Genomic DNA, 24,938 nt, shown 5'->3' with positions numbered 1-24,938 from the left:
TACAAACAATTATATGGAGTCTGTTGCCACCTTGTGGCAAAAGAAACTGTTTCTCCACATTGTAGAGCCAAAAGGGATAGTTTTAGATTCCTCTAATCTGATGTTTTATATAATGTAGGATTTAGGCTATGATCTCCTTCAGAGAAAGTGGCTTCAGGATTTTAACTGTGAATTTCAGTTCCTACTGTTCCTGTATAAAACTTATGTTTTTGTGCATGTGTGCATAAGCATAATATAGTTTTGATACATGTTTTGAAGTTCTCTTAGCTGGAAACTTGCTGTGGTCCTGAGATGCTGAGTTGGTGCATTCAAGAGACTGCATTTGGAGCCTTACTATAACATCCCAGCATAACCACAATGATAAGCCCACTTCCATCTAATATTAAACCACAATTTCCCATTTTGGACACAACAACTTGTTATGTGCCTTGAAGTTGATCATGACTTATGGCAACCCTGTGAATCAGCGACCTCCAATAGCATCTGTCATGAACCACCCTGTTCAGATCTTGTTCAGCTCTGTGGCTTCCTTTATGGAATCAATCCATCTCTTGATTGGTCTTCCCCTTTTTCTACTCCCTTCTGTTTTTCCCAGCATCATTGTCTTTTGTAGTGAATCATGTCTTCTCACTGTATGTCCAAAGTATGATAACCTCAGTTTCATCATTTTAGCTTCTAGTGATAGTTCTGATTTAATTTGTTCTAACATCCAATTTTTATTTTTATTTTTTGCAGTCCATGGTGTGCTCAAAGCTCTCCTCCAACACCACATTTCAAATGAGTTGATTTTTCTCTTATCTGCTTTTTTCACTGCCCAACTTTCACATCCATACATAGAGATTGGGAATACCATGGTCTGAATGATCCTGACTTTAGTGTTCAGTGATACATCTTTGCATTTGAGGACCTTTTCTAGTTCTCTCATAGCGGCCCTCCCCAGTCCTAGCCTTCTTCTGATTTCTTGACTATTGTCTCCATTTTGGTTGATGACTGTGCCAAGGTATTGATAAACCTTGACAAGTTCAATGTCCTTGTTGTCAACTTTAAAGTGACATAAATCTTCTGTTGTCATTACTTTAGTCTTTTTGACGTTCAGCTGCAGTCCTGCTTTTGTGCTTTCCTCTTTAACTTTCATCAGCATTTGTTTCAAATCATTACTGGTTTCTGCTAGTAGTATGGTATTGTCTGCATATCTTAAATTATTGATATTTCTCCCTCCAATTTTCACACCTCCTTCATCTTGGTCCAATCCTGCTTTCCGTAAGATATGTTCTGCGTATAGATTAAGCAAGTAGGGTGATAAAATACACCCCTGTCTCACACTTTTTTATATTGGGAACCATTCGGTTTCTCCATATTCTGTCCTTACAGTAGCCTCTTGTCCAGAGTATATATTGTGTGCACCAGTTCAATCAGATGCTGTGGCACCCTCATTTCTTTTAAAACATTCCATAGTTTTTCATGGTCTATACAATCAAAGGCTTTGCTATAATCTATAAAGTACAGGGTGATTTCCTTCTGAAATTCCTTGGTCCATTCCATTATCCAACATATGTTTGCAATATGATCTCTGGTGCCCCTTCCCTTTCTGAATCCAGCTTGGACATCTGGTATTTCTCGCTCCATAAATGGTAAGAGCCTTTGTTGTAGAATCTTGAGCATTATTTTACTTGCATGGGATATTAAGGCAATAGTTCGATAATCACTGCATTCCCTGGATTTCCTTTCTTTGGAATTAGGATGTATATTGAATTCTTCCAGTCTGTGGGCCATTGTTTAATTTTCCGTGTTTGTTCACAAATTTTTCTCAAAATTTGGACAGATTCAGTCTCAGTAGCTTGTAGCAACTCTGTTGCCATCTGTTTCTGGTGATTTCTTTCTTCCAAGTATTTTAAGAGCAGCTTTCACCTCACATTCTAAAATTTCTGGTTCTTCTTCATACAGTTCCTCCGTGAATGAATCTGTCATCCTTGTGTCTCTTTTGTAGAGTTCTTCAGTGTATTGCTTCCATCTTCCTTTTATTTCATCTCGGTCAGTCAGTGTGTTTCCTTGTTGATTATTCAACATCCCTACTCTTGGTTTAAATTTCCCTTTAATTTCTCTAATCCTTTGGAATAGGGCTCTTGTTCTACCCTTTTTGTTGTCCTCTTCTATTTCTATACAATAACTATTGTAATAGTTCTCTTTGTCCCTACGTACTAGTCGCTGTATTGTTGCATTTAGGATTCTAACCGTGTTTCTGTCTCCTTTTGTTTTTGCTTTCCTTCTACTTTGGCTACTACTTTGATTTAATTTGCTTGAATCCAATTTGCTTTACTTTACTTTATTTACAAATAATTTGCTTTACTTCTACGATGACAACTACTTTGATTTAATTGGCTTAAATCCAATTAGAGTTTAAATCCATTGGTCTTTAGCAACCTTAACTGCACCTGGGAGTTGATATTATCATGCATTGTTATACATGGCTATACTGTTTAAATGTGCTTATGCTGTATATCTTATTTTGAAACATTTATAGTATTTTTTAAAACAACAACTAGTTATCAGGATGTGAGTGCCAAGGACGGGAGAAAGCAAGGGAAAAGACAAGGAGGAAGTGTGTGGTCTTTTCGCTCATTCCCAGCTGCTAAATTACTGTTCATCTGGCATCCAAGCCAGGCCAATGAGTGTTCTGGTTTGAGATGATGGTGAAAGCCTTCAGTGTGCATACATACCTTGCATGTTTCAGCCTCCATACGTAGCCATGTACTGTATGTATTGTCAAAAGATGCACGGTGGCAGTAGATGAATCCTATTTTTGTGTTTGGTTGCCTTTGGCTTGGCTTCTTTAGGTAAGAGATGCTCTTTACTTTGAGATAGATTTTAGCCTTATCCTTTTTCAGCACTTCCAGACATGAATGGCACAGTACTTCACATAAAATGTGGGGGGAGGGGCATTATGCAGCCACAAACTTTATCATGCCATATGTTTGCTCAACAGATAGATGTAACCATTCCTAGAACTCCAAGATGTGTACTTATATATGATATGGTTTTATAAACACATGCAAAATAACTCATTGACCTTAGACATTTTTGTACCTGAAGCACTAGTCCAAATGCTGGTCCCTACTGTGGACCAGTGCTCATTTTTAAAAGGCATACAAAGGTGGAAACTACTTCACATTGCTTCTTGGTAAAGCTATTACTGCAGATTATGATGTGTGCTGTTCTTTTTAGGTGTACACCTTAAACTTCTTATGCGTATTCCTTAAAGGAGTAACAATTGTAGTGTCCACTAGATGCTGTAGACTACAGCTCCCATCAGCCCCAGACAGCATGGTCAATAGTCAGGGATGATGGGAGCTGTAGTCCAATAATACCTGGATGGCACCACATTGGCTACTTGTATTAAAATGTGATGTATAAAGTAGCCTGCGATGTCAGGATTTGGACAGAAAATGAAAGCCTGTCAGATCAATAGCAATAATGGAATGCACAGTTCAGTCTTCTGTTTCTCTATAAATATGATCAGTTGCAAAAACATGAAATGTGCCTTTACTTTCCATGTTAGGAATGTAAATACTGGCAAGGGACATTTGTAGGATACGCCTGTGGACATGATGGTCCTTACGTCCCAGATGTTCTCTTCTGGTCAGTCATCTTATTCTTTTCTACAGTTACAATGTCATCCACACTGAAGCAGTTCAAGACCAGTCGATACTTCCCAACCAAGGTAACTTGAATATCTTTTAAAACAAAAACACACTTTTGGGGTTTTTGGCAAATGCAGGATACAAGTCTCCCACTACAGAAGTCTATAATTGAACACTCATTGGCATCAGGATTGCACCTGTAATGTGTTGTAGCATTTTAAAATTTTAATAATTGCAATATTGGGGAGGGGGGGAGAAGAGACAGAAGATTTTTTTGCTGTCTCCTTGTTTAGATTGAAACAGGTAGTTACATCAACCAGAATTGGGTCAGTTCAGTCTGAAATGTAAATGTGTATAACAGACGGTAATGGAAGAGAAAAATTAACTGGTTGGCTTTAGGTGTTTTTGCACCAAAAGTCAAAATGCCAGGCCCTACTGTGGGCCAGTTGTGATTTTTTAAAGGCACACCGAGATGGAGATGGCTTCATGTCACGTCATTATAAGGATGTCCCTGCAAATTCTGCTGTAAGCTGTTGTTGATAAGCAGCACCTAACTGAACTTTATTACTTTGTCACAAAGCTCATTTCTCAGCCAGGGTGCTGTATTCTAAGGTTTCAAAATAACTAGCATTGCCCTAAACAATACCAGCCCTTTGCTTAATTTTAACATAGCAGTGGGGCATCATTATGCAGGTCATCCAGATAAAATGACTATTTTATGCATGCAAATCTTGTTCCACCAATATATATATATATATAAATCTCTTTGCTGTCACTGATGATTGGCTCAATATTTCCAGGTGCGGTCTGTAGTGAGTGACTTTGCTGTCTTTCTCACCATCCTGTCCATGGTTTTAGTTGACTATGCCCTGGGAATTCCATCACCAAAGCTTCAAGTCCCAAATGTTTTCAAGGTAATTCCTGACCTCAGTCCTACTAGGCTTCATGAAATGTGAAATTCACCACAACAAATGTGTTTTTACATTATTTCCAGTTATTCCTTTCCGAAATGGATCAAAATATCACGAATATGCATATAGCTATTTGGTAAAAACAAAAAACACTGAAAAGTTAAATTCAGAAGCATAAAAAAGCAGTCATAAAACAAGATGTCGCTGAAACATGATTTAGACTGGTCTAAGAAGAATAGATTAGTTTAATAAATGCATTTTCCCTCTGCCCTAATTCCCACATTAGGCCTCCAAGGCCTTAACAGTGTCATCTTGTAAGCCTTATAAGCATGTTTAGCATTGCAGCTTTTGCTTCCATTTATTAGATTTGATACTTTTCTGTGTCCTTCCTAAAGCAGCATTTTACCTTGGATTTTTTACAATTGGTGAGGGAGTGTTTGCTGTTATATTATCCTGCAGGCCTCTGCAGATGTTCCAAAAAACTAATTTAATAACCCCTAACATTCTGAAATTTGCTCTTGTTCTGTTAGCCTACCAGAGATGATCGTGGCTGGTTCATTTCGCCTTTGGGCCCCAATCCTTGGTGGACAGTGCTAGCTGCAATAATTCCAGCTCTGCTTTGTACTATTCTGATATTTATGGACCAGCAGATTACAGCTGTTATTATAAACAGAAAAGAACATAAACTAAAGGTAAGTAGAAACACTGGTTATCTGGTTATCATTCCAGAGTTTTCCTCAATGCAATTTTTTAAATGCGTTTAAGGCATTTAGAATGCAGATATTTGCACGTTTCTCCCAATTCAATGCAAAATGTATGTCTCTGGGGGGTATTTTTCTGGGTGCAAGTGGTTTAATGCCAGGAAATGCTGATCCTTCATTAAAATGATTGTGGGAACTTGTATGTCCTGGAAGCATGGTGCAGGCAACGGAAAATGCAGGGCATAAGAAGCTGCAACTGAAGAAACAAAATTGATACGGGATTTCATATCGAAGAACGTATCCAGTGGATTACGTTAATTTGCCTTATACAACATTTTTTTGATACCAGTCAGTTTTCCAACCAAGCAGTGTTTACAAAAATGCATATATTAGGGGAAAGTGTGCACAGAATGAATATATTCATGAAAATTTATTTATTTATTTTATTAAGCTTATATACCGCCCGACTAGCAACAGCTCTCTGGGCGGTGAACATTAAAAATACAATAAAAATAACACAATACAGTATATCACAATACAAAACTGTACAAAAAACTGTACAGTCTAAAATCAAAATATAATAATTTAGAATTAACAGGAATTAAAATGCCTCAGAGAAGAGAAAGGTTTTAACCTGGCACCGAAAAGATGATAGTGACGGCGCCAGGCGCACCTCCTCGGGGGCACCATTCCATAGTTCGGGGGCCAACACTGAGAAGGCCCTAGATCTTGTCACCACTCTCCGGGCTTCCCTATGAGTCAGAACCTGGAGGAGGGCCTTCGTAGTAGACCGTAGTGTACGGGCCGGTTCATATCGGGAGAGGCGTTCCGACAGATATCGTGGTCCCGCGCCGTATAAGGCTTTATAGGTAAGTACCAACACTTTGAATCTGGCCCGGAAGCATATTGGAAGCCAGTGCAAACGGGCTAGCACAGGTGTTATATGCTCAGACTGCTTAGTTCTTGTTAGCAGTCTGGCCGCCGCATTTTGCACTAGCTGTAACTTCTGAATCGTCTTCAAAGGTAGCCCTACGTAAAGCGCATTGCAGTAGTCCAGACGCGAGGTTACCATAGCATGTACCACTGATGTGAGGTCCTCCTTACTCAGATAGGGACGTAGCTGGGCTACCAACCAAAGTTGGTAGAATGCATTCCGGGCCACCGAGGCTACATGAGCCTCAAGTGTGAGGGAAGAGTCTAAGATGACTCCCAGACTACGCACCTGTTCCTTCAGGGGGAGTGTAACCCCATCCAGGACAGGGTATATATCCACCATCCGATCAGAGAAACCATCCACCAACAGCATCTCAGTCTTGTCAGGATTGTGTCTCAGTTTGTTAGTTCTCATCCAGTCCATTGTCGCAGCCAGGCAACAGTTCAGCACGTCGACTGCCTCACCTGAAGAAGATGTAAAGGAGAAGTAGAGCTGCGTGTCATCAGCATAACATACAAAATGCATTCTATGAGGATAAATTGCTTGCAAAAAATGTGTGCTTTAGTCAAAAATGCATACAAAAATGTAAGGAGAAATTCAGTAAAATGCTGAAGAATTTTCATGAGGATTTTTAAAAAAATCACAAATTGTTACAGAAATGTGGAGATTGGAAACATGAGAATCTGTCTGAGAGAACCAAAACTGACAGATCATTCCATCATTATCGTAATGTCTTACAGATGAAAAAAATTAAAATAAAACAAGGTTCATCACTTTTTGGACAAAAAGAGGTTGGAAAGGAGTTTCAGGAACATGCTTGTCCATATTTGGGTGCACAGATTTTTCTGCTTCTTTGACTCTTCAGGAAATGGCAATGCAGTCATAACAAATGCATTTTCAGCCTCCTCTTCACACTGCAACTTCTTGGTTGCTGTGAGTGTGGTTCCCTCCCCCATGGGTTGTTTTTCCCCTCCTGCCCTCTTTGTCAGTCAGGCTCCTTGTGTCATTTCATAGTGTTTCATGTGGTTAACTTGACAGATGCAGGGAGTTGCTGCCAAGCTTTGGAATGTGTGTGTGTTCCCCCCCACCGCCCTTCCTTTTCATTTCAGCAGTGGCATGTGGGAGTCAGATGGTCTTTCTGGCTGCCCTCTTGCCTCACTGCATATTCATTTCTTTTTCTTGCTGGGGTCTGGTGTAGCATCATCACCTGTTGCCATGCTTCCTTTCTCTCCCATATGGCACTTTCCTCTGACTTATACACGAATTGAGGAAAGCTGAAATCCAGACACTGTTTGAAGCAGCATACTTGCACTTCAACAGTAATTTCATCCCTTTTGACTTTGAAGAAGTCAGCAGGCTTAAGGGCAGATGTTTAAAAGAAGCACAGATTGTGCATTCTCTTAGGCATCAACTCCTAGAAGTGGCTAGGAAGGCATAGCCTCTCCCCGTGTTCTCACATCTCTTATATATCCTGATCCTTATAATTGCCCCTCTGCTGCTATAGCTCTGATGGCCAAGCTATGGCAAAAAAACAATTAAACTGGCATTTCCAAACTCTACGTAATGCAACTAAAGAGGACAGATCGGGGTATGTCGTTCCTAACTGGAACTTCTGGTGCATTTGGGGTCTGTTTTTAAATTGTTTTGAAATATTGTAAGCCACCCTGGGAATTTGCTTGTAGCACAGGATGGAAACGCCAAAAGAAAGAAAGAAAGAAAATAGACCAGTGATCCAGCAAGATCCAACATAGGACTTGTATACATCCAGCAAAAATATGAACAGCTCAGTTTTAACCAATGGGACAGCCTTTCAAACAGGGGATCTCTGGTTGCCCATTGGAGCCCTCCCAAAGCTGCAAGGAATTTGTCAATTCAAGGGTGTATGTCTAATACAAGAAAACTGCAAGGTTCAAATCCAATAATATAATTTATACCACAAGATAGAGTGAAGAGCCAAGGCAACCTGCAGCAACAGTTCATGCACTTTTCACTTCTCACATACATTGTTAAACTAGCTGCTAATTAGGGCTGCCTGCTGCTCAAATATTTATGCATGCTGACCCCAGGTGTGACCTTCTACCCTAGTGATGTTGTTTATTGTCATCTTTTGTTTTAACAGAAGGGCTGCGGCTATCACCTGGACTTGCTGATGGTGGCCCTCATGCTTGGCGTATGCTCTCTTATGGGTCTGCCATGGTTTGTTGCCGCCACCGTCCTCTCCATCTCTCACGTGAACAGCCTGAAACTGGAGTCAGAATGTTCTGCTCCAGGAGAACAGCCTAAATTCCTTGGCATCCGTGAGCAACGGGTCACAGGACTCATGATATTTGTCCTTATGGGCTCATCTGTATTTTTGACCAGAATTCTTAAGGTATGTTCAGTCTTTGGAAAAAAACAAGGAAAAAGTAAATAGAATTATTAAGGTTACATGATTTAAATCCTGAATAGCATGAGTGTTCTTGTTTTGTAATGAATCGATGTCTGTTATTTCATGCAGTTCAGGGTAAAATTCTTAGCCCCAGATTAGTAATACAGCAAAGCTCTTTGCATATCAAAGGTCCCAGGTTCAGTGCCTGGCAACTCCAGTTTACAAAAAAAAGGGATCTCAGGTTTCAGGTGATGGGAAAGAACTCTCCATGAGATCATGGAGATATTTGGAGTGGACAGCTAGATACTGGGCTAAACTGGCCAATCATCTGACTCAATGTAAGGCACTTTTTATATCTTGATATATTAGTATTCCAACTGAATGATGACAGAAATGGTCCACTTGCCCAATACGATCTGCTGACTTTCTAATAATGAAAAAATAAATGGCAGTTAACACTGACTATATTTAAATTTCACAGAAAGATTTGGCCATGATATCAACAGGTTCATGAAGTGAGCACTCTTTTCCACAAGGTGAACATCAGTCAAAAAGACAGATTTCGTTTTGAGTCAGAAGATCCTACCATACATGCATATTTTCTTATGCACGCCTTGTGGGGCTCCAATAATTGTGAATTTAATCTGTATTTTAACATAATGTTTACTAAGAAATAAATAAGAAATTATAGCAGCATTTAATGCCTTTTGGCCATTTGACTTTGCTGAAATCGTGTTAACTTGCTGCTGTCTTTATCAGTGAGTTTTATCTGACTTTTAAATGATTGTTTTGTATTTTATTGCTATCAACTGTCCTGAGCACCATTTGGTGAATAGGCAGGGGTGGGGTGGGTAATCTAATAAATAGATAAATTGTTTGTTTGTTAAATTTATAGCTCACCCTTCCTCCCAGTAGGAGCCCAGGGCGGCAAACAAAAACACTGAAAACACTTTAAAACATCTTAAAAACAGACTTTAAAATATATTAAAACAAATATCTTTAGAAACATAGTAAAGCAAGACATCTTTAAAAACATCTTAAAAAAAAACAACTTTACAAACATCTTAAAAAGCAATTCCAACACAGACCCAGACTGGGATAAGGTCTCTACTTAAAAGGCTTGTTGAAAGAGGAAGGTCTTCAGTAGGTACCAAAAAGATAACAGAGATGGTGTCTGTCTAATATTTAAGGGGAGGGAATTCCAAAGGATAGGTGCCACCACACTAAAGACTTGCTTCCTATGTTGTGTGGAACGGGTCTCCTGATAAGATGGTATTTGCAGAAGGCCCTCACCTGCAGGGCATAGTGATTGACTTGTTTGTTTGTTTTGTTTTCTTGATTTATTGTATTTATTGTATTTATACATTGCTTGTTTTTTTATCTTTTTGTACACCGCCCAGAGAGCCTTCGGGCTTAGGGCGGTATATAAGTTAAATTAAATAAATAAAAATAAATAAAATAAATATAAGGAGTAAGACAAACTTTCAGGTATCCTGGTCCCAAGCTGTGTAGGGCTTTATACACCAAAACCAGAACCTTGAACTTGGCCCAATAGCTAATGGGAAGCCAGTGCAATTCTGTCAGCAGCAGGGTGACATGTTGGCGATACCCTGCCCCAGTGAGCAGTTGCATCGCTGCATTTTGCACCAGACGCAGCTTCCGAACCAATTTCAAATATAGGAGCCAGGGTGAGCTGCCGTCTCCACATTTTCAGCTACCCTTTTTGGAAGTAAGAATAGTATAAACGTTTCAGTTTTCCAGAAGAAGAGCTTTGTTCTAATGTGTTACTGCATCTCCTTTTAAGGGGGAATGTCAAGAGTTCTATTCCACTTATAATGCTAGCACTGGATTAATGCCCAAATCCTACATATCCATGCATGCAGCAGTGGGCTGCATGCATACAACTGTACTGAAATGGAACACATGGTTGGTGTTGAGTTGGCTGGGACAGAAGAATTTAGGATGGGGATGAAGGGCTGAAGTTCAAAAAGTTTGAAAATTCTGGCCTAGCAACATATGCAACAACATATGCAGTCCCTGCTGGGTGCAGAAGTAGCAGTGATAACACACCATCATGTCCTCTCCTACCCCTGCCCCACCACTCCTATATGAGACCCTGGTTATCAGTAGTCTTTGCCAAACACTTTGTCTGCCTACTTTTATCTGTCAATGAACTGAGACCTGATGTCTACTTATTCATTCTTCTCTTTGCAGTTTATTCCCATGCCAGTTCTTTATGGTGTGTTTCTTTATATGGGTGCCTCTTCTCTAAAAGGAATTCAGGTATGTGACATATTCTTTGTGTGGCTCTTGTTACCCTTTTCACTTTACTGTTGCTTATATTATAGACATTATTGAGAAATTTAAAAGGTGCAGCCAATATAAAATGGAGCATTTTTTTAATGATGGAGAGGGGCCAACCCCGTTAGTGTCATACTTGGACTCACTGGCATATTTTCCTCCATTATGTGTAATGTGGAGTCTAAACCTAGAACCTTTCATAGATCAGCTTACACATTATACAAGTCTCTGCAATTACACAAGGCATGGCTAAGTAAGGCTACTCAAGTGAAGACGTTGTTGCAGGAACGTGACACTCCCCTTGAGCCCACTTAAGTAAGCTCAGGGTGGGCTCTTTCCTTGCGTAGGAACTGTCTCCCAGATCAGGGCTGGGCAAGCAAATGGGCACTTCTCAGGCAATGGGGAGATGACTTAGTATGCTTGGACCTGTGCATCCTCTGGTGTGTCCTTGGAGACAATTCAGGCAGGTTCTCTTCAGCCTCTTCCTCTGGCCATGCCTCTGACTCCCTCCCTCCTACAAGCTCTGAAGAGCAGGCAGAGTCAGGAGGCTCGACAAGGGCATGGCTCCTTGGCTGGCTCAATCTCTTCAGTAGCAACAGGCACCTCTGGGGCAGGGCTGTCACTAGCCAGACTACTACTGTCCTCCCCAGTCTCGGCCCCCTCCCTCTGTAGCCCACTAGGTCCCTCTCCAGGATCTCAGTCCTCATCCTCTTCCTGCTTGCTTTGTCGTGAGTTCTCCATGGGGCCCATGACATCATCTCCTCCTCCAGGCCAATCCTTAGGCTTCTCAGGATAGCATCCATGAAAATGCCTCACCAAGTCTGGCACATGCACATCACCCACGCCTTCCCAAGAGCATTCTTTTGGCCCATAGTCTTTCCAGTTTATCAGGTATTGCAGCTTACCATGATGATGGAGTCCAAGATCTGCGCTACTTCATACTCCTCATGCCCATCAACCAGCTCGGATGCAGAGGGTGACTCAACCTCATGATAGGGATGGAATGGGTTGTTGGGAGTCAACAGCAAACACTAGATTATGCACAAGGAGACTGGCAGCTGGAGACAATAAGTGACAGGGTTAATCTGTGCCTTCAGTTTGAACAGACTCACTCAGCGAGCCTCTAACTTATGGCACAGGATGGTGTTCGACAGGTAATGCATTGACAGCCGAACCCAGTAGCCCACTTGTTTTTACTCTCCTGCTTGCCGATGTTGATCTGCAGCCTTCTTGTACTTGGATTTGGCCCACTCCAACTGCTCTTAGAGCAACTGGTGCCTAGCTTGTAGTTTCTGGATGTACTCGGTCACAACAGGAATGGCCATGGTGGCTGTGGGGTTCTGGAAGGTGTGTGGGTAGTACCCGTAGTTGGCAAAGAAGAGGGTGTGCTGAATCGGTGAGTGCACCAAGTTGTTGTAGGCAAATTCTGACAATGGCAGCAAGGAGACCCAGTTGTCCTGCTGGTAACTGACACAGCAGTGCAGATACTGCTCCAGGGTGACATTGGTGCACTTTGTTTGCCCATCTGTCTGTGGGTGATGGGCTGAAGACAGCTGGAGCTCAATCTCAAGCAGTTGCAGTAGGACCCACCAGAAGTGAGTGGTAAAGTGGGCCCCCAGTTCAAGACCAGACTCTTATGGAGCCCGTGCAGCTGGAATCTGCACTTCATAGCTGTGTCAGCTTCTTTGCGGTGGGGAGACCAGTACTGGAGATGAAGTGAGTCACCTTGCTGAATGTATCCACCACCATCAGAATTGTGGTGTGTCTCGAAGGATGGCAAGTCTGTGATAAAGTTCTGTGATAACATCCACCAGGGTCCCGCAGGCATGGGCAGCAGCTCCAGCAGCCCAATGGGGGGTCTGGGAGCATATCAGGCCCTTAAGCAGGTGGGGTAAGTCTGGATATACTTTTCTATGTCATGACATACTCAGAGCCACTCCCTCATTACCTCCTGAAGCATTTTGAACTGCCCAGTGTACCCTGCTGCTGAGTTGTCATGACACTGCCTGAGGACCTTAGCCCATAACTTGGGGAGGGGAACATACAGCGTGTCATAATGGTATTTTGTGATTTTAGTATTTTAAAATTGTTGTAACCCACCCTGGGACCTTTGCGTGAAGTGTGGGTAATAAATGTTGTTGTTGCTGTTACTACTACTACTACTACTACTACTAGTAGTAGTAGTAGTAGTAGTAGTAGTAGTAGTAGTAGTAGTAGTAGTAGTAGTCCACCCACTTGAGCAAACCCTGATTTTGCCTCTGCAGGATTAGTTTTCAGCTGGCATACCCGCTCAATATCAAAAGTATCCTTGTCTTTGGCAGCCCAAAACTCTTTGATCCAGGGGTCAGTATATGTTGCCACTACTATTTTGTCCAAGGGGAAGATGTGTCTGAGGGGTGGCTCCTCCTGTGGGAAGTTATATTCTGGCTTTCTGGAGAGAGCATCAGCCCTTCAGTTCTGGGCACTGGGACTGTAACTGATTTGGAAGTGGAAGCACAGAAAAAACGGGAAACCAGCGTACATGTCATAGGTTGAGCTTATTGGCCGTCTGAAGGTTCTCTAGGTCCTGATGGATGGTCTGAATCTCCATGACATGTTGTGCCCTCTCCAAGTAGTGCTGCCAACCCGTGAAGGCATCCTGGAGAGCCAACAACTCCTTGTCCCATATGGTGTAATTCTGCTCCAGCATTATCAATTATCGAGAGAAGTAGGCAAAGGGGTACAACTCCTTTCCTTTCTATGGTTCTTGCAACCACTCCAATCACAACATCCAAGGTATCTGTCTCCACCACAAAAGCCAACTGTGGATTGGCATGCCTGAGGGTTGGCTTGCAGGCAAGCAGGGTCTTGAATTGATCAAAGTCCTTTTGGGTGGGCTCCATCCACTGGAGCAGAGCTTCTCTTTTAAGCAGTCAGTCAGGGGAGCTGACAGCTTGGAGTAGGTGGCGATGAACTGGTGAATCCCAGGGACCACTGGAGGACCTTATTGGTCTTGAGAGGCTGCCAGGAGAGCATGCAGTCAACCTTCCCAGGGTCCATTTCTACCCATGTGGGTGAATCGCAGTAGCCCAGAAAGTTGAGAGGGTCATATCAAACCCACACTTTTCCAGTTTGGCATACAGGTGTGCTGTCTCAGCCCTTGCAGGATTGCCCATACATGTTGTTTATGCTGTTGCAGAGAGTCTGAATACACGAGAATGTCATCTAAATACACTGTCACAATCTGATCCAAATAGTCTTGAAAGATGTAATTCATGAGATGATGGAAATGGTCGTGGCACTGGTCAGCCCAAAGGGCATCACATTATACTCAAAGTGCCCATATCTGCTTTTGAAGGCTGTTTTCCACTTGTCCCTTCCTTGATCCAGGCCAAGTTGTAAGCCCCCCTCCAGTTTGGTGAAAACCTTGATGAAGCATAGTCACTCCACCATCTTGTTGATGAGGGGGAGGGGGTAATGGTTGGTATAGTAAACTTGTTCAACTCCTGGCAGTCATTGCAGATATGCAACTCTGACTTTTTCTTCACAAATAATAGCAGTACCCCAGGTGGGGATGTGGAAAGCTGGATGAAGCCTCACTTGAGGTTGACATCTATAAATTCCCACAACGCTGCCAGCACTAACCTGGAAAGTGAGTAATGTGCTCCCAGAGGAATCTCAGTCTCTGGAATCAGACCAATGGAGAAGTCAAAAGGCCGGTGGGGTGGCAGCTGATGAGCCTCCTACTTGTTGAAGACCTCCCAGTACTCTCTGTATTTCTCTGGTAGGAGGGACAACTTGGAGGGGAATGCTGGTGGTGGCCACTGCCAAGGAGCCATAGCCAGGGCTTCAATGGGCTGGCAATGGCATCTGCAGTATTCTGACTGGAATGTCACTGAAGGCTCCCCCCCAGCAAATAGATGGGTCATGTTGGGCAAGCCTGGTCATCTCCATGACCATTGGGAAGTGAAGTAAGATGGCCAGGTAAAATGACATCTGTTCATGGTAGCCTGGCAGGTCTTTGTTCATCACTGTCATCGCCTGGGAGAGCACTATTTCCGTCACAGAGCTACAATAGCCAGAGCTAGTCAGTCCCTTTTCCTCATATTTTATGAGGGGAATAGGAGTCTCCCAACAACTCTCAGCACCCTTCACAAACTATACTTCCCAGGATACTTGAGGGGAAGCCATGACTATTTAAAGTGGAATAATAGTGGAATAAATGTATGGTCTGAATGTGGTCCTATAATCCTGCTTCCCTGCTTGCCTTTCCAACACTGTGCACCACTTGCTTACTGGTTCAGACCAGATCACTGCATTCCATGGTGAAGCTATACATTTACTGTAGTGTGCACTTCAGTGAACTTGCTTTGGAGCACACTTGTCTAAATGACTTCCTGCCATTGTTTTATACCTATATGCATCATGCTCACTATTTAAAGCTACACAATACCTTTAATCAGTCTAGTATAGAAGTGGATCGTGGTTGCACATCACATGCACAGATGGCTCAGTTGCATATCGTGATGTATGTTCAGTCACCATGATTGTTCTGTTGTTCTATTTAAGCATTATTGCTTTTGCATAGAGCAACACAGGAACAGGGAGTGGGGCTTTGTTGAGTGGTCCTGTCCCTGACATCACATACACTGACTACAGCACAGACATCTGCAGAGAGAGCGCCTTCATGTGTACAACTGTATATGCAGAGGCTTTCCATGATCTAGGTTCAAAGTTGCATCATAACTTTCACGTATGCAGTTGTATGTGTGAAGACCAGCACTCTGCAGTTCATGATGTGCTCATGGATGCCAGGCAGTGGGGCTGTTCAGCATGTGCGATGTGGGGACAGGGCTACTCAGCACACCCCCACTCCTTTCTCACCTGTTGGGTGATTGCATGCGGTGTCATGAAGACAGCTATAGATGACACCGCTTGTGTCTTTGCCTTTTGAATTTCCATTGTTACAGCCATTGTCCTTGTTCTTTTAAAGCTTTCATTTGGAGCAGACCTGTAAAGCAATGCCTGTCCCATTTCCTCTATCCCCTACCCCCAAATGTCAGTGCTGGAAAATGAATGAAGCTCTTTTCTTTTATCAGCTTTTTGACAGGATCAAGTTATTCTGGATGCCTGCCAAACACCAGCCAGATTTCATCTACCTGAGGCATGTTCCTCTTCGAAAAGTCCATCTCTTCACAGTCATCCAGCTCAGCTGTCTTGTGCTGCTGTGGGTTATCAAAGCTTCAAGAGCTGCCATTGTGTTTCCTATGATGGTATGGATCAGCTTTCTGTAGTCTAGAAGGCTACTCCATAAAAGCAAAACTAAATCATTATTGTTGGCTAAGTTTATAAGACTCGAGAGATGTCCTTCAAGGGGAGAAAGGTCCTTGACCTGGGAAATGACTTATTATTGGGTACATGTTTATCCCACTTTTATTGCATCATGGGACTCTTAAGTTGTTCCCCCATTCAGGCAGTGATCAGACCCAGACCTGTGTAGCTTCAGCAGAGGATTATTTTTTTTAAAAAAAAAAATGTAAATACTAAGCTTCTCTTAAATAATAACTAGGTTAATATTAAATAATCTGGATATAAGCGTGTTAGCACAACAGTTAATCTCTAAATTAAATCAATGCCTTTAACAGATATAGAAGTAGGCTTATCTAGGTAAATGAAAACCAATTTGGTCATTTTTCAACAGTGACTATTTGCACTGTGTCAATCTGCCAAACACTGGTGTCTTATTTTCACCTCATAAAAATAAATGGTTCAAGTCTGTCAGACCTTGCTTCAACCTATCAGTCATGGGCATGTGTTTTCTTTTTTTATGGGGGTGGGGCTGGCCTAAGGCAGAGCAAAACCTGCAAATGACAAATAAAAAATAAAATAACAATAAGATAAAATTGCTTCTGAACACAACAGTGTTACTTTAGTGTATAGTATCCATTTTTTGCAAAGCAATTTCAGGATTAGGTCTATGGATTTTGTATTTGTCCTTTTGCACCTGTATTCAATATCTTCCTGTATTATAAATATTTTGACTAGGTCTTGGCATTGGTGTTTGTTAGAAAACTCATGGACTTATTTTTCACCAAACGTGAGCTAAGCTGGTTGGATGATTTGATGCCAGAAAGCAAGAAAAAGAAACTGGAAGATGCTGAAAAAGAGGTCAGTCTCTTTCTTACTTTTTTCCGGGTAACATTTCATTAAATTAATACAGCATAGAATTTACAGTCTAGGGTTTTCTCTGTCAAATATAAGAGTACTTTCATGTGACAAAATTAAGGGTTAATTCTGTAAACACCAGCAAGTGGGGGGTGTTATGTGTCTGTCTGGCCACAGAAGCAAGCTTTTGCACATGCTCAGATGCTCATGCAGGCATTGAAGTCATGATGTGACTAGGCTGTATGCAGCACTGTCCATGTACAAGTGGAACACACTTCTTTGTGAAATATTTGTGATATCTGAGGAAGAAACTTCTTCGCCATCATTTAATTGATTGATTGATTGATTGATTGATATCCCGCCCTTCCAGCAGGAGCCAGGGCAGCAAACAAAAGCACTAAAACCACTTTAAAACATCATAAAACCAGACCTTAAAATATATTAAAACAAAACAACTTTAAAAACATTTTTATAACGCTTTAAAGACATCTTTAAAAAGGATTAAAAACATATTTTTAAAAAAGGTTTTAAAAAAAACATATTAAAAAGCAATTCCAACACAGATGCAGACTGGGATAGGTCTCAACTTAAAAGGCTTGTTGAAAGAGGAAAGTCTTCAAAAGGCGCCGATAAGATAACAGAGATGGCGCCTGCCTATGGGGAGGGAATTCCACAGGATAGGTGCCGCCACGCTAAAGGTCTGTTTCCCATGTTGTGCAGAACGGACCTCCTGATAAGATGGTATCTGCAGGAGGCCCTCACCTGCAGAGCACAGTGATTGACTGGGTATATAAGGGGTAAGACGGTCTTTCAGGTATCCTGGTCCCAATCTGTATAGGGCTTTGTACACCAATACCAGAACCTTGAACTTGGCCCGGTAGCAAATGGGCAGCTAGTGCAATTCTTTCAGCAGTGGGGTGACATGTTAGCGATACCCTGCCCCAGTGAGCAGTCTCACCGCTGCATTTTGCACCAGCTGCAACTTCCGGACCAACCTCAAGGGCAACCCCACATAAAGCGCATTACAGTAATCCAGCCTGGATTCAGTTCAGAAATTAAAATAGGACGTCTCTGTCCCCTTCTTTTCCTGCATGCCCTCAAAATGTGTTCTGTCAGGTTGGGATGTCGGGGGGGGGGGAGAGATGGGATTGAGTAGATGGCAAAGTCCTATTGCGCAAGGAGAAGTCTGCTCACACAATGTTGGATTCTGCTGTCCGAGCCTAGCCTACCTAACCAAGGGACCATGGGGCAGGCCACACTTGCCTTGCAACCCTCCAAGCTTGCAACACTTGTGAGTACTACTCCTGCAGATGATGTCATCACTCCTTATGTGAAAAAAGTACTGGAGATGTACCCTCCACCCAGTGTTCTGCTCCACTACACCACAGAACCCATTCATAGGCTATGTACACACTGTACATTTAAAGCACATGACTTCCCCTAAAAGAATCCTGGGAACTATAGTATTCCCCTCACATAGCTTAAGTTCCCAGCACCTTAAAGTACAGTTCCCAGGATTCTTTGCAGAAGTCATGTGCTTTAGATGCATGATGTGTACACAGCCATAGGAAACCACCTTCCAGGAACATTTAAGTCATTTGCCATCAGGGTAATCACCTGTGCTTAGTGGAGGGCAGGCCTGAGGATCAAAAATATGGAATGTCAGCGTAAGAACATAACAGTGTGTAATGACTTGTCTGCTTTCTATTTCCCATCCCCCTTCTCTCTCTCTAAGGTTAAAGCTGTTAAAGTTGTTCATACATTGCTATGCCCACCTGTATGCTCAACCCAGATGACTTCCTTCTAAGTGAGGCATCCTGTCTCTCATAATGCAAAGTGATTTAAGCGAGATAGGGTGTTGCTAGTAATTGTAACAGGAATCCTTTGTTTCTCAGTCTGTTTTGTCTTTTTATGCGTCCCTTGTTTTTCTTTCTTTTTAGACCTGAATGGTGACAGAAAAACAGAACTAGGAATATGCACCTTTTTTTACATCTACATTTATTTTCAATTGCTGTCTTTTTGAGGGTTATTTTTACATATTATGGTATTGCTAAATATTGAGGCTATTATTAAACCTGTTCAACTGTCAAAATCCTAGGAAGCTGTGAAGCCTAGAAATGACAAAATTAACTAGAAATAAAAATTCTGACATGGCGCCTCTGGAATTTAATTGGAAAGGCACCATTATGCTGGCTTTAAAAATAGAAATGGGCTCTGCGTTCAAATAGAAATGAAGTTGTCAAGATATTTTAAAAGTGCTGATTTGATTGGATCAAGATTTTCATTCTCTGACTTGCTCTTCAATATGAGGAAAATTTTCCATCTGTGATGGACATTAAATGTGAAGACAGCAAATTGTGTTTATTCACAGTTCTGGCACTGGTCCATATTATAATCCCAGTGCAAATATTTTGAGGCCCTTTTCACACAGTCTGGCTGCTTTGTGTTGTAGGTAGTCATTTCCTGCTGATGCCCACTTGAAACATGGAGTGATGAAGCTTAGCTTCTGTGCTAAAAGCCTCTAAGGCAGGGGTAGAGCACTTTTTTCAGCCCATGGGCTGCATTTCCTCCATGGGCAACCTTCCATGGGTTGCATTCCAGTGGTGGGTGGAGTCAGAGGCAAAAGTGGGTGGAACAACAGGTATGACACCTTCATACAGTAAAAGTCAGAGGTTTGTACGTATACCCACTCCACATCCATCCACCCTCCATCCAAGCAAGCAAGAGGCCTTATCAAGGACACATTCCGTCAAGACAAAGCACTTGAGAAGACAGCAGTACAGTGCCTTTGCGGAGCACAGTCTGGGGATGGGGGCATGGTCTTGGGAGGGGGTGGGGCCTGGAAAGCCCTGAGGGCCATATAGAGAGGCCCAGAGGGCTGCTTTTGGCCCCCGAGGCCTGACCTTCCTCACTCGTTCCCTAGGATCACCTTTATCCAGGTACTGTCTCCTGCTGATGCTATTCCACACAGCTGTAGTATACATGTAAATATCACATCTGTGTGGGTCTTTGCTGCCCATTTGTCTATACGGATAATTTTTGAAAATGTAAATTATGGGTTATAGGCAATTAAATCACAGAGTAGACCCACTAAAATCATTCATGGCTAACTAAGTTTATTGATTTCAGTAGGTCTATTCTGGAACATAGCTTGGTTAGGTACAACCATTAAAAAAATAAAAAAGATAGATATCAAGGGGATTTTTTAAAAAATTATTTATTTGTATTTTTGAACAAATTGTATACCCTGCATTTTATATACCGTATATTCCAGCGTATAAGATGACTTTTTAACCCTGGAAAATCTTCTCCAAAGTCGGGGGTCATCTTATACGCCGGGTGTCGTCTTATTAGGGTTGCCATATTGCCCGGATAGCCGGGTTTTACCCGGATTCTAAGCATGCCACCCGGCGCCCGGCTAGCCCCTTAGGTGGCCTGGATTCTCAGCTTTCATTTTAAAAAAAAAAAGTTTCTAGGTGGTGCGGTTCTCGAGATATATATAAAAACGTCAGGCACCCCCCCCAGTTAAATCTTTTTTTAAACTACTGTATAGCACTTCGTAGCTTTAACCCCGCCCGTTCAGGATTTCAGCCAATCAGTGAAATGTTTGTTTGGTGGCAGTGTCTGCAAAACCTCATTGCGAGGCCAGAAAATGGTGGTTTCCCCTCCTGTTTATCTGAAAATCTCATAAATTGGGTAGGTATATACATTTCAGTTTTTCCCCCTGTTGTGTGTAGGAGTCAGATCCTGGGCAGTGTTTTGAAAACCTTCCCAATAGTTGCTTTTGGGGGTAAAAACAGTGCTAATCCCATATGTCCAGAGTAAATCTTATTGAATTCAGTAGGAATTACTTTTGAGTAGACATGATTATGAATGTGCTGAAAATCAATGGGACTTTGGAGTGAATGTAAAAAAGAATTGTGTTTGTGTTCTCTTTCTGCCCCCCCCCCCAGTCCTATTTTAAAGCAAGTAGGCAGGGCTTACTTAGGTATTGCAGTTTTTATTCTGTAGGAAACTAATACTGATTTTTAAAAAACTAATACTGATTTTTCTGCAATGACCAATTGGTTTGACAATAAACTATTATATGGGCTGTATGTATTTATACATCTGCAGTGTGTGCGTGTGTGTATGGAGTCTTTCCAACACCCCTGTGAGGTAGGGTTGGAAACCAAGGCAGCTCACAACAAGAAATAAAGCCATTTAAAATCCAATAACCATAAAAACAAGTATAAACAGTTGCAAAACAGTGTAAAGTGGCATGATTCGGAATTTGGGTTGTGTGAATGAAGTTGCTTATCACTTGAGGTTGCATTTCTGTCCCTGTTTGAGTAAGCCCCATTGAATACGCTGGGACTTGCTTCTGAATAAATAAATTTAGGATTGCACTATAAATATCTTTACAGTTTGTGTAAATAATAAATATATTTGATAGTTATGCTTATATAAATATTTCTTCATTTATCATATTTTTGGTTTTTGGTTAGGAATCCTGACTGGTTGTGAGATGCTTAGTTTTTTGTCTTATAGGAATCTTGTTGTGGTTGGTATGGTATTACATTTAGGAAAGTGTTACTGCCTTCTGTATTTTTTTTTCCTATTTGCATTTCACTTATCTTTAACCTCACTCCGTTACAGCCATAGAAGCAACAGCAGCATATGCAAGATAATTAACTCCCATTAGTGATAAGAACAAGAATTTATAATTATTATTTCAATTAAAACAAGAGGCTTATCAATACTTTGAAGAGGACCAGATATTTATTTTCTTTCTGAGCCCAGGACTGGGTCTTTCATGATGCCTGGTGTGTGTGTGTGTGGGGGGGGAGCAGGAGAGTAGTCGATAAGACAGACATCCTGGCATTGATAATCGAATTAGCAAGGTATGTGTGGGGTTGTTGTACACTTCCAGGCTCAGTTTCATTTTGAGTATGGAGGTGGAACCTGTGTAGATGTGGTTATCAAAGGGAGAAGAATTTTTGAGTTAAGCAAAGCTCTGCTTTTATAAAACCTAAGAAACATACAGTACTTTGAATGTCTGAGTGCCTGCACCAGTGGAATACTGGAGGAACTTGTAAAACTTGCTGCAACAGTATTTAGAACTGAGCATGTGGTGTGAAAGACTCCTTTTCCTAACATTTTGGCTTGTTTTTCTCTGATTGTGTATTTTTATTGTTTTTACTATATTTGTAAGCTGTGCTGAGCTCTCTTTTTAACAGCAAAAGGGCAGGATATAAATTCTCTTAATCAATCAATAAATACTCCATAGTGTTGGAAACTAGAGTCTAGGCATTTAATGTTGCTTTTAAAAAAAAGATTTCTCACATCTTTCCCCAGTTTTTGGTGGTAATTCCTAGGCACAAAAACAAAACAACTGGACAATCCAAATATTAATATTTATAAGTTTATAAGTGACAGTTTTCCTGCTAAGTACCTGCATGTCATAAGTAGGGGTAGTCTTATACGGCGAGTATATCCCAAACGCTATATTTTAACTTGAAAAGTTGGGGGTCGTCTTATACGCCCAGTCGACTTATACGCCGGAACATACGGTATAATATATATATATATATATATATATATAATCCAAAGCTGCTTACATGCATAAACATAATAAATATAATATAGCTAAATAAAACCCAAATACAAAACAGTCTTAATATTGTAAAGCCAATTATTATACAGCCATGGGAGTGGCTGTATGCTATAGCCAGTGTGGATTTTTCACATTCCGCAATGTTTAATTGAAAATACCCCCATGCCATTCTGATGCTTCCCATAAGCTCATTTCAAAACAAAACCTTACAAAACATATAGTCCTGAACTCAGAAATGCTTTCTTAACAACCCTCTAAATTTTCATGGCAATACACAAAACAGAGAGAATCGAGAGTTCAAAGTGTAAATAGAGAGAGAGAGAAAAGCCAAACCCCTTTTGGAGTTCTCATAATGTGTTGAAATTAATTAAAAATCAGACATGTTCACGGAGCACCTGTAATCCTATTACTGACCTTGCCCCATACTCTGACCTTCATCTTCTGCAGTTTAAAAGTTAAAAAAAAATGCCTGGCTGGTTTTTAATTAATTTAAGAAATTTAGCATTGAAGTCTATTATAATATTAGGCATGCTCAGTAAGAATCAACTGTCAGTGTTCTAAAAGCCAGACCCACAGCTGCTGGGCTTGCCTAATCAGGGGGTCACACCCACACCAGACCTTTATTTCACTTGAGACAGTCATGGCTTCCTCCAAAGAATCCTGGGAAATGTAGTTAGTGAAGGGTGCTGAGAGGAGAGTCCTATTCCCCTGACAGAGCTCCAGTGGCCAGTCAGCCACTCTGATTGAAAGTTTGTGAGGAGAACAGGGCCTCTCCTAGCAACTCTCAGTACCCTTCACTAACTACAATTTCCAGGATTCTTTGAGAGAAGCCATGACTGTCTCAAGTGAAATAAAGGTCTGGTGTGGATGTGGCCAGGGACAGCTTTGGTTTTAATTTGGGTGGGAGGCTACATGTGCCTGTTGTCGAATAAAAAGGTGGGTGAAACCCTGAAAAAGAATGATACTGTTCTCAGTGCTTTCCTTTTGGAAAGGAAAGAGGCTTCCTCTCTGCCCACCTATCCAATCTCCTCCCCTCCTCCTTCCTCCCTCCCCCTTCCATTCATCCCCTCCTCCTCCCCTCCCTGCCCCTGCCCTAGGTCAGTTTCACCTATTCTAAGCATGATTGCACAGGAGTAAATCCCACTGAACTCAAAAAGCATGCAAATGATCAAACCTGCCCTGCCCTCCTCCTCCCTCCTATCCCATCCCTCTTGTCCCTTCCTTTACCCCTTCCTTCCTGTGCCCCATCACCTTCCAATCCCCTCCTCCCCCCCTTCTAATCCCCTCCTTCAGACAAGGATTATCTGTACCTTGCAGAGCTTGGAAGATTACTTTTAAAAGTAATAAATTACAGTTACAGTTACATGGGCCCAAATAGTAGTAAATGCTGTTACAATTACAATTGCTCTGAAAGTAACTGATTACTTTTTCTCAAAAATAATCACTACAGTTACATTTTTGTTACTTTAAAAAAAACCACCTACAAGGTGCTGGCCTTGCCTGCTGCAAATCTAAGTAGCCTAAAACAACATTAAAAATAAACACACACATACAGAGGTAGTAGAATATATTTTTTATCCACGATAGCAATGGTGATCTCTCCACTGGTAAGGGAGGTGGAGAGAGAGGCAGAGGCCACTACTCAGATCTTTGCATGTCAAAAAGTGCACACACCCGCTCAGCCAGCAAGCATAATCTCTCTTACTTAACCACCTCCCAGACCCTGCCCTGCCACCGACTAAAGGACACTCACCCAAGCAAACATTTTCCCCTGAGATGCAAAAAAGTTAAAATACTGCAAATGCAGCACAGTAGCCAGAGAAGGTGGTAGAGGCCACGTTGTGTGCCACATGCACACACACACACATGTTGTCATCTTTCACCTCCACATTTCTTTATCTCCATTCTGCTGCTGCCTCCTTCTCCTTTATCCATGTTCTTGCCCTCTGGCTCCTTTTTCCCTCCACTCCATTTTTTTAAACAATTGTTTTCTCTACTCCACCTGTCTCACTCTCCACCTCCTCCCTTGTTGCCTCCTACCCACCCACAGACCATGATGATAATGAAAGTTAAAGAGGAAAGCACAAAAGCAGGATTACAGCTGAACATCAAAAAGACTAAAGTAATGACAACAGAAGATTTATGTCACTTTAAAGTTGACAACAAGGACATTGAACTTGTCAAGGTTTATCAATACCTTGGCACAGTCATCAACCAAAACGGAGACAATAGTCAAGAAATCAGAAGAAGGCTAGGACTGGGGAGGGCAGCTATGAGAGAACTAGAAAAGGTCCTCAAATGCAAAAATGTATCACTGAACACTAAAGTCAGGATCATTCAGACCA

At 41.7% G+C, this 24,938-nt stretch overlaps 1 protein-coding gene across 8 annotated transcripts in view; it reads left to right on the top strand.

Annotated features, from left to right (window-relative positions):
• SLC4A10 (solute carrier family 4 member 10) overlaps positions 1 to 24,938 on the top strand; it is a 307,201-nt gene that overhangs the window by 260,361 nt on the left and 21,902 nt on the right. For 6 of the 8 annotated variants that reach the window (XM_061608644.1, XM_061608641.1, XM_061608643.1 and 3 more), the window contains 7 exons: positions 3,557 to 3,718; positions 4,439 to 4,552; positions 5,080 to 5,241; positions 8,304 to 8,555; positions 10,767 to 10,835; positions 15,932 to 16,105; positions 16,878 to 17,000. In XM_061608644.1, coding sequence (XP_061464628.1) covers positions 3,557 to 3,718; positions 4,439 to 4,552; positions 5,080 to 5,241; positions 8,304 to 8,555; positions 10,767 to 10,835; positions 15,932 to 16,105; positions 16,878 to 17,000 — 1,056 coding nt within the window. Of the gene's footprint in view, positions 1 to 3,556; positions 3,719 to 4,438; positions 4,553 to 5,079; positions 5,242 to 8,303; positions 8,556 to 9,033; positions 9,074 to 10,766; positions 10,836 to 15,931; positions 16,106 to 16,877; positions 17,001 to 18,937; positions 18,986 to 24,938 lie in introns of those variants that run through there. The other 2 variants (XM_061608646.1, XM_061608647.1) reach the window with 2 other exon arrangements.

This window comes from Rhineura floridana, chromosome 2 (assembly GCF_030035675.1).
Source record: "Rhineura floridana isolate rRhiFlo1 chromosome 2, rRhiFlo1.hap2, whole genome shotgun sequence".
Classification (NCBI taxonomy): Eukaryota; Metazoa; Chordata; class Lepidosauria; order Squamata; family Rhineuridae; genus Rhineura; species Rhineura floridana.
The sequence above is the reverse complement of the archived record's forward strand: the minus strand, read 5'-3'. Positions and strand labels throughout refer to the sequence as shown.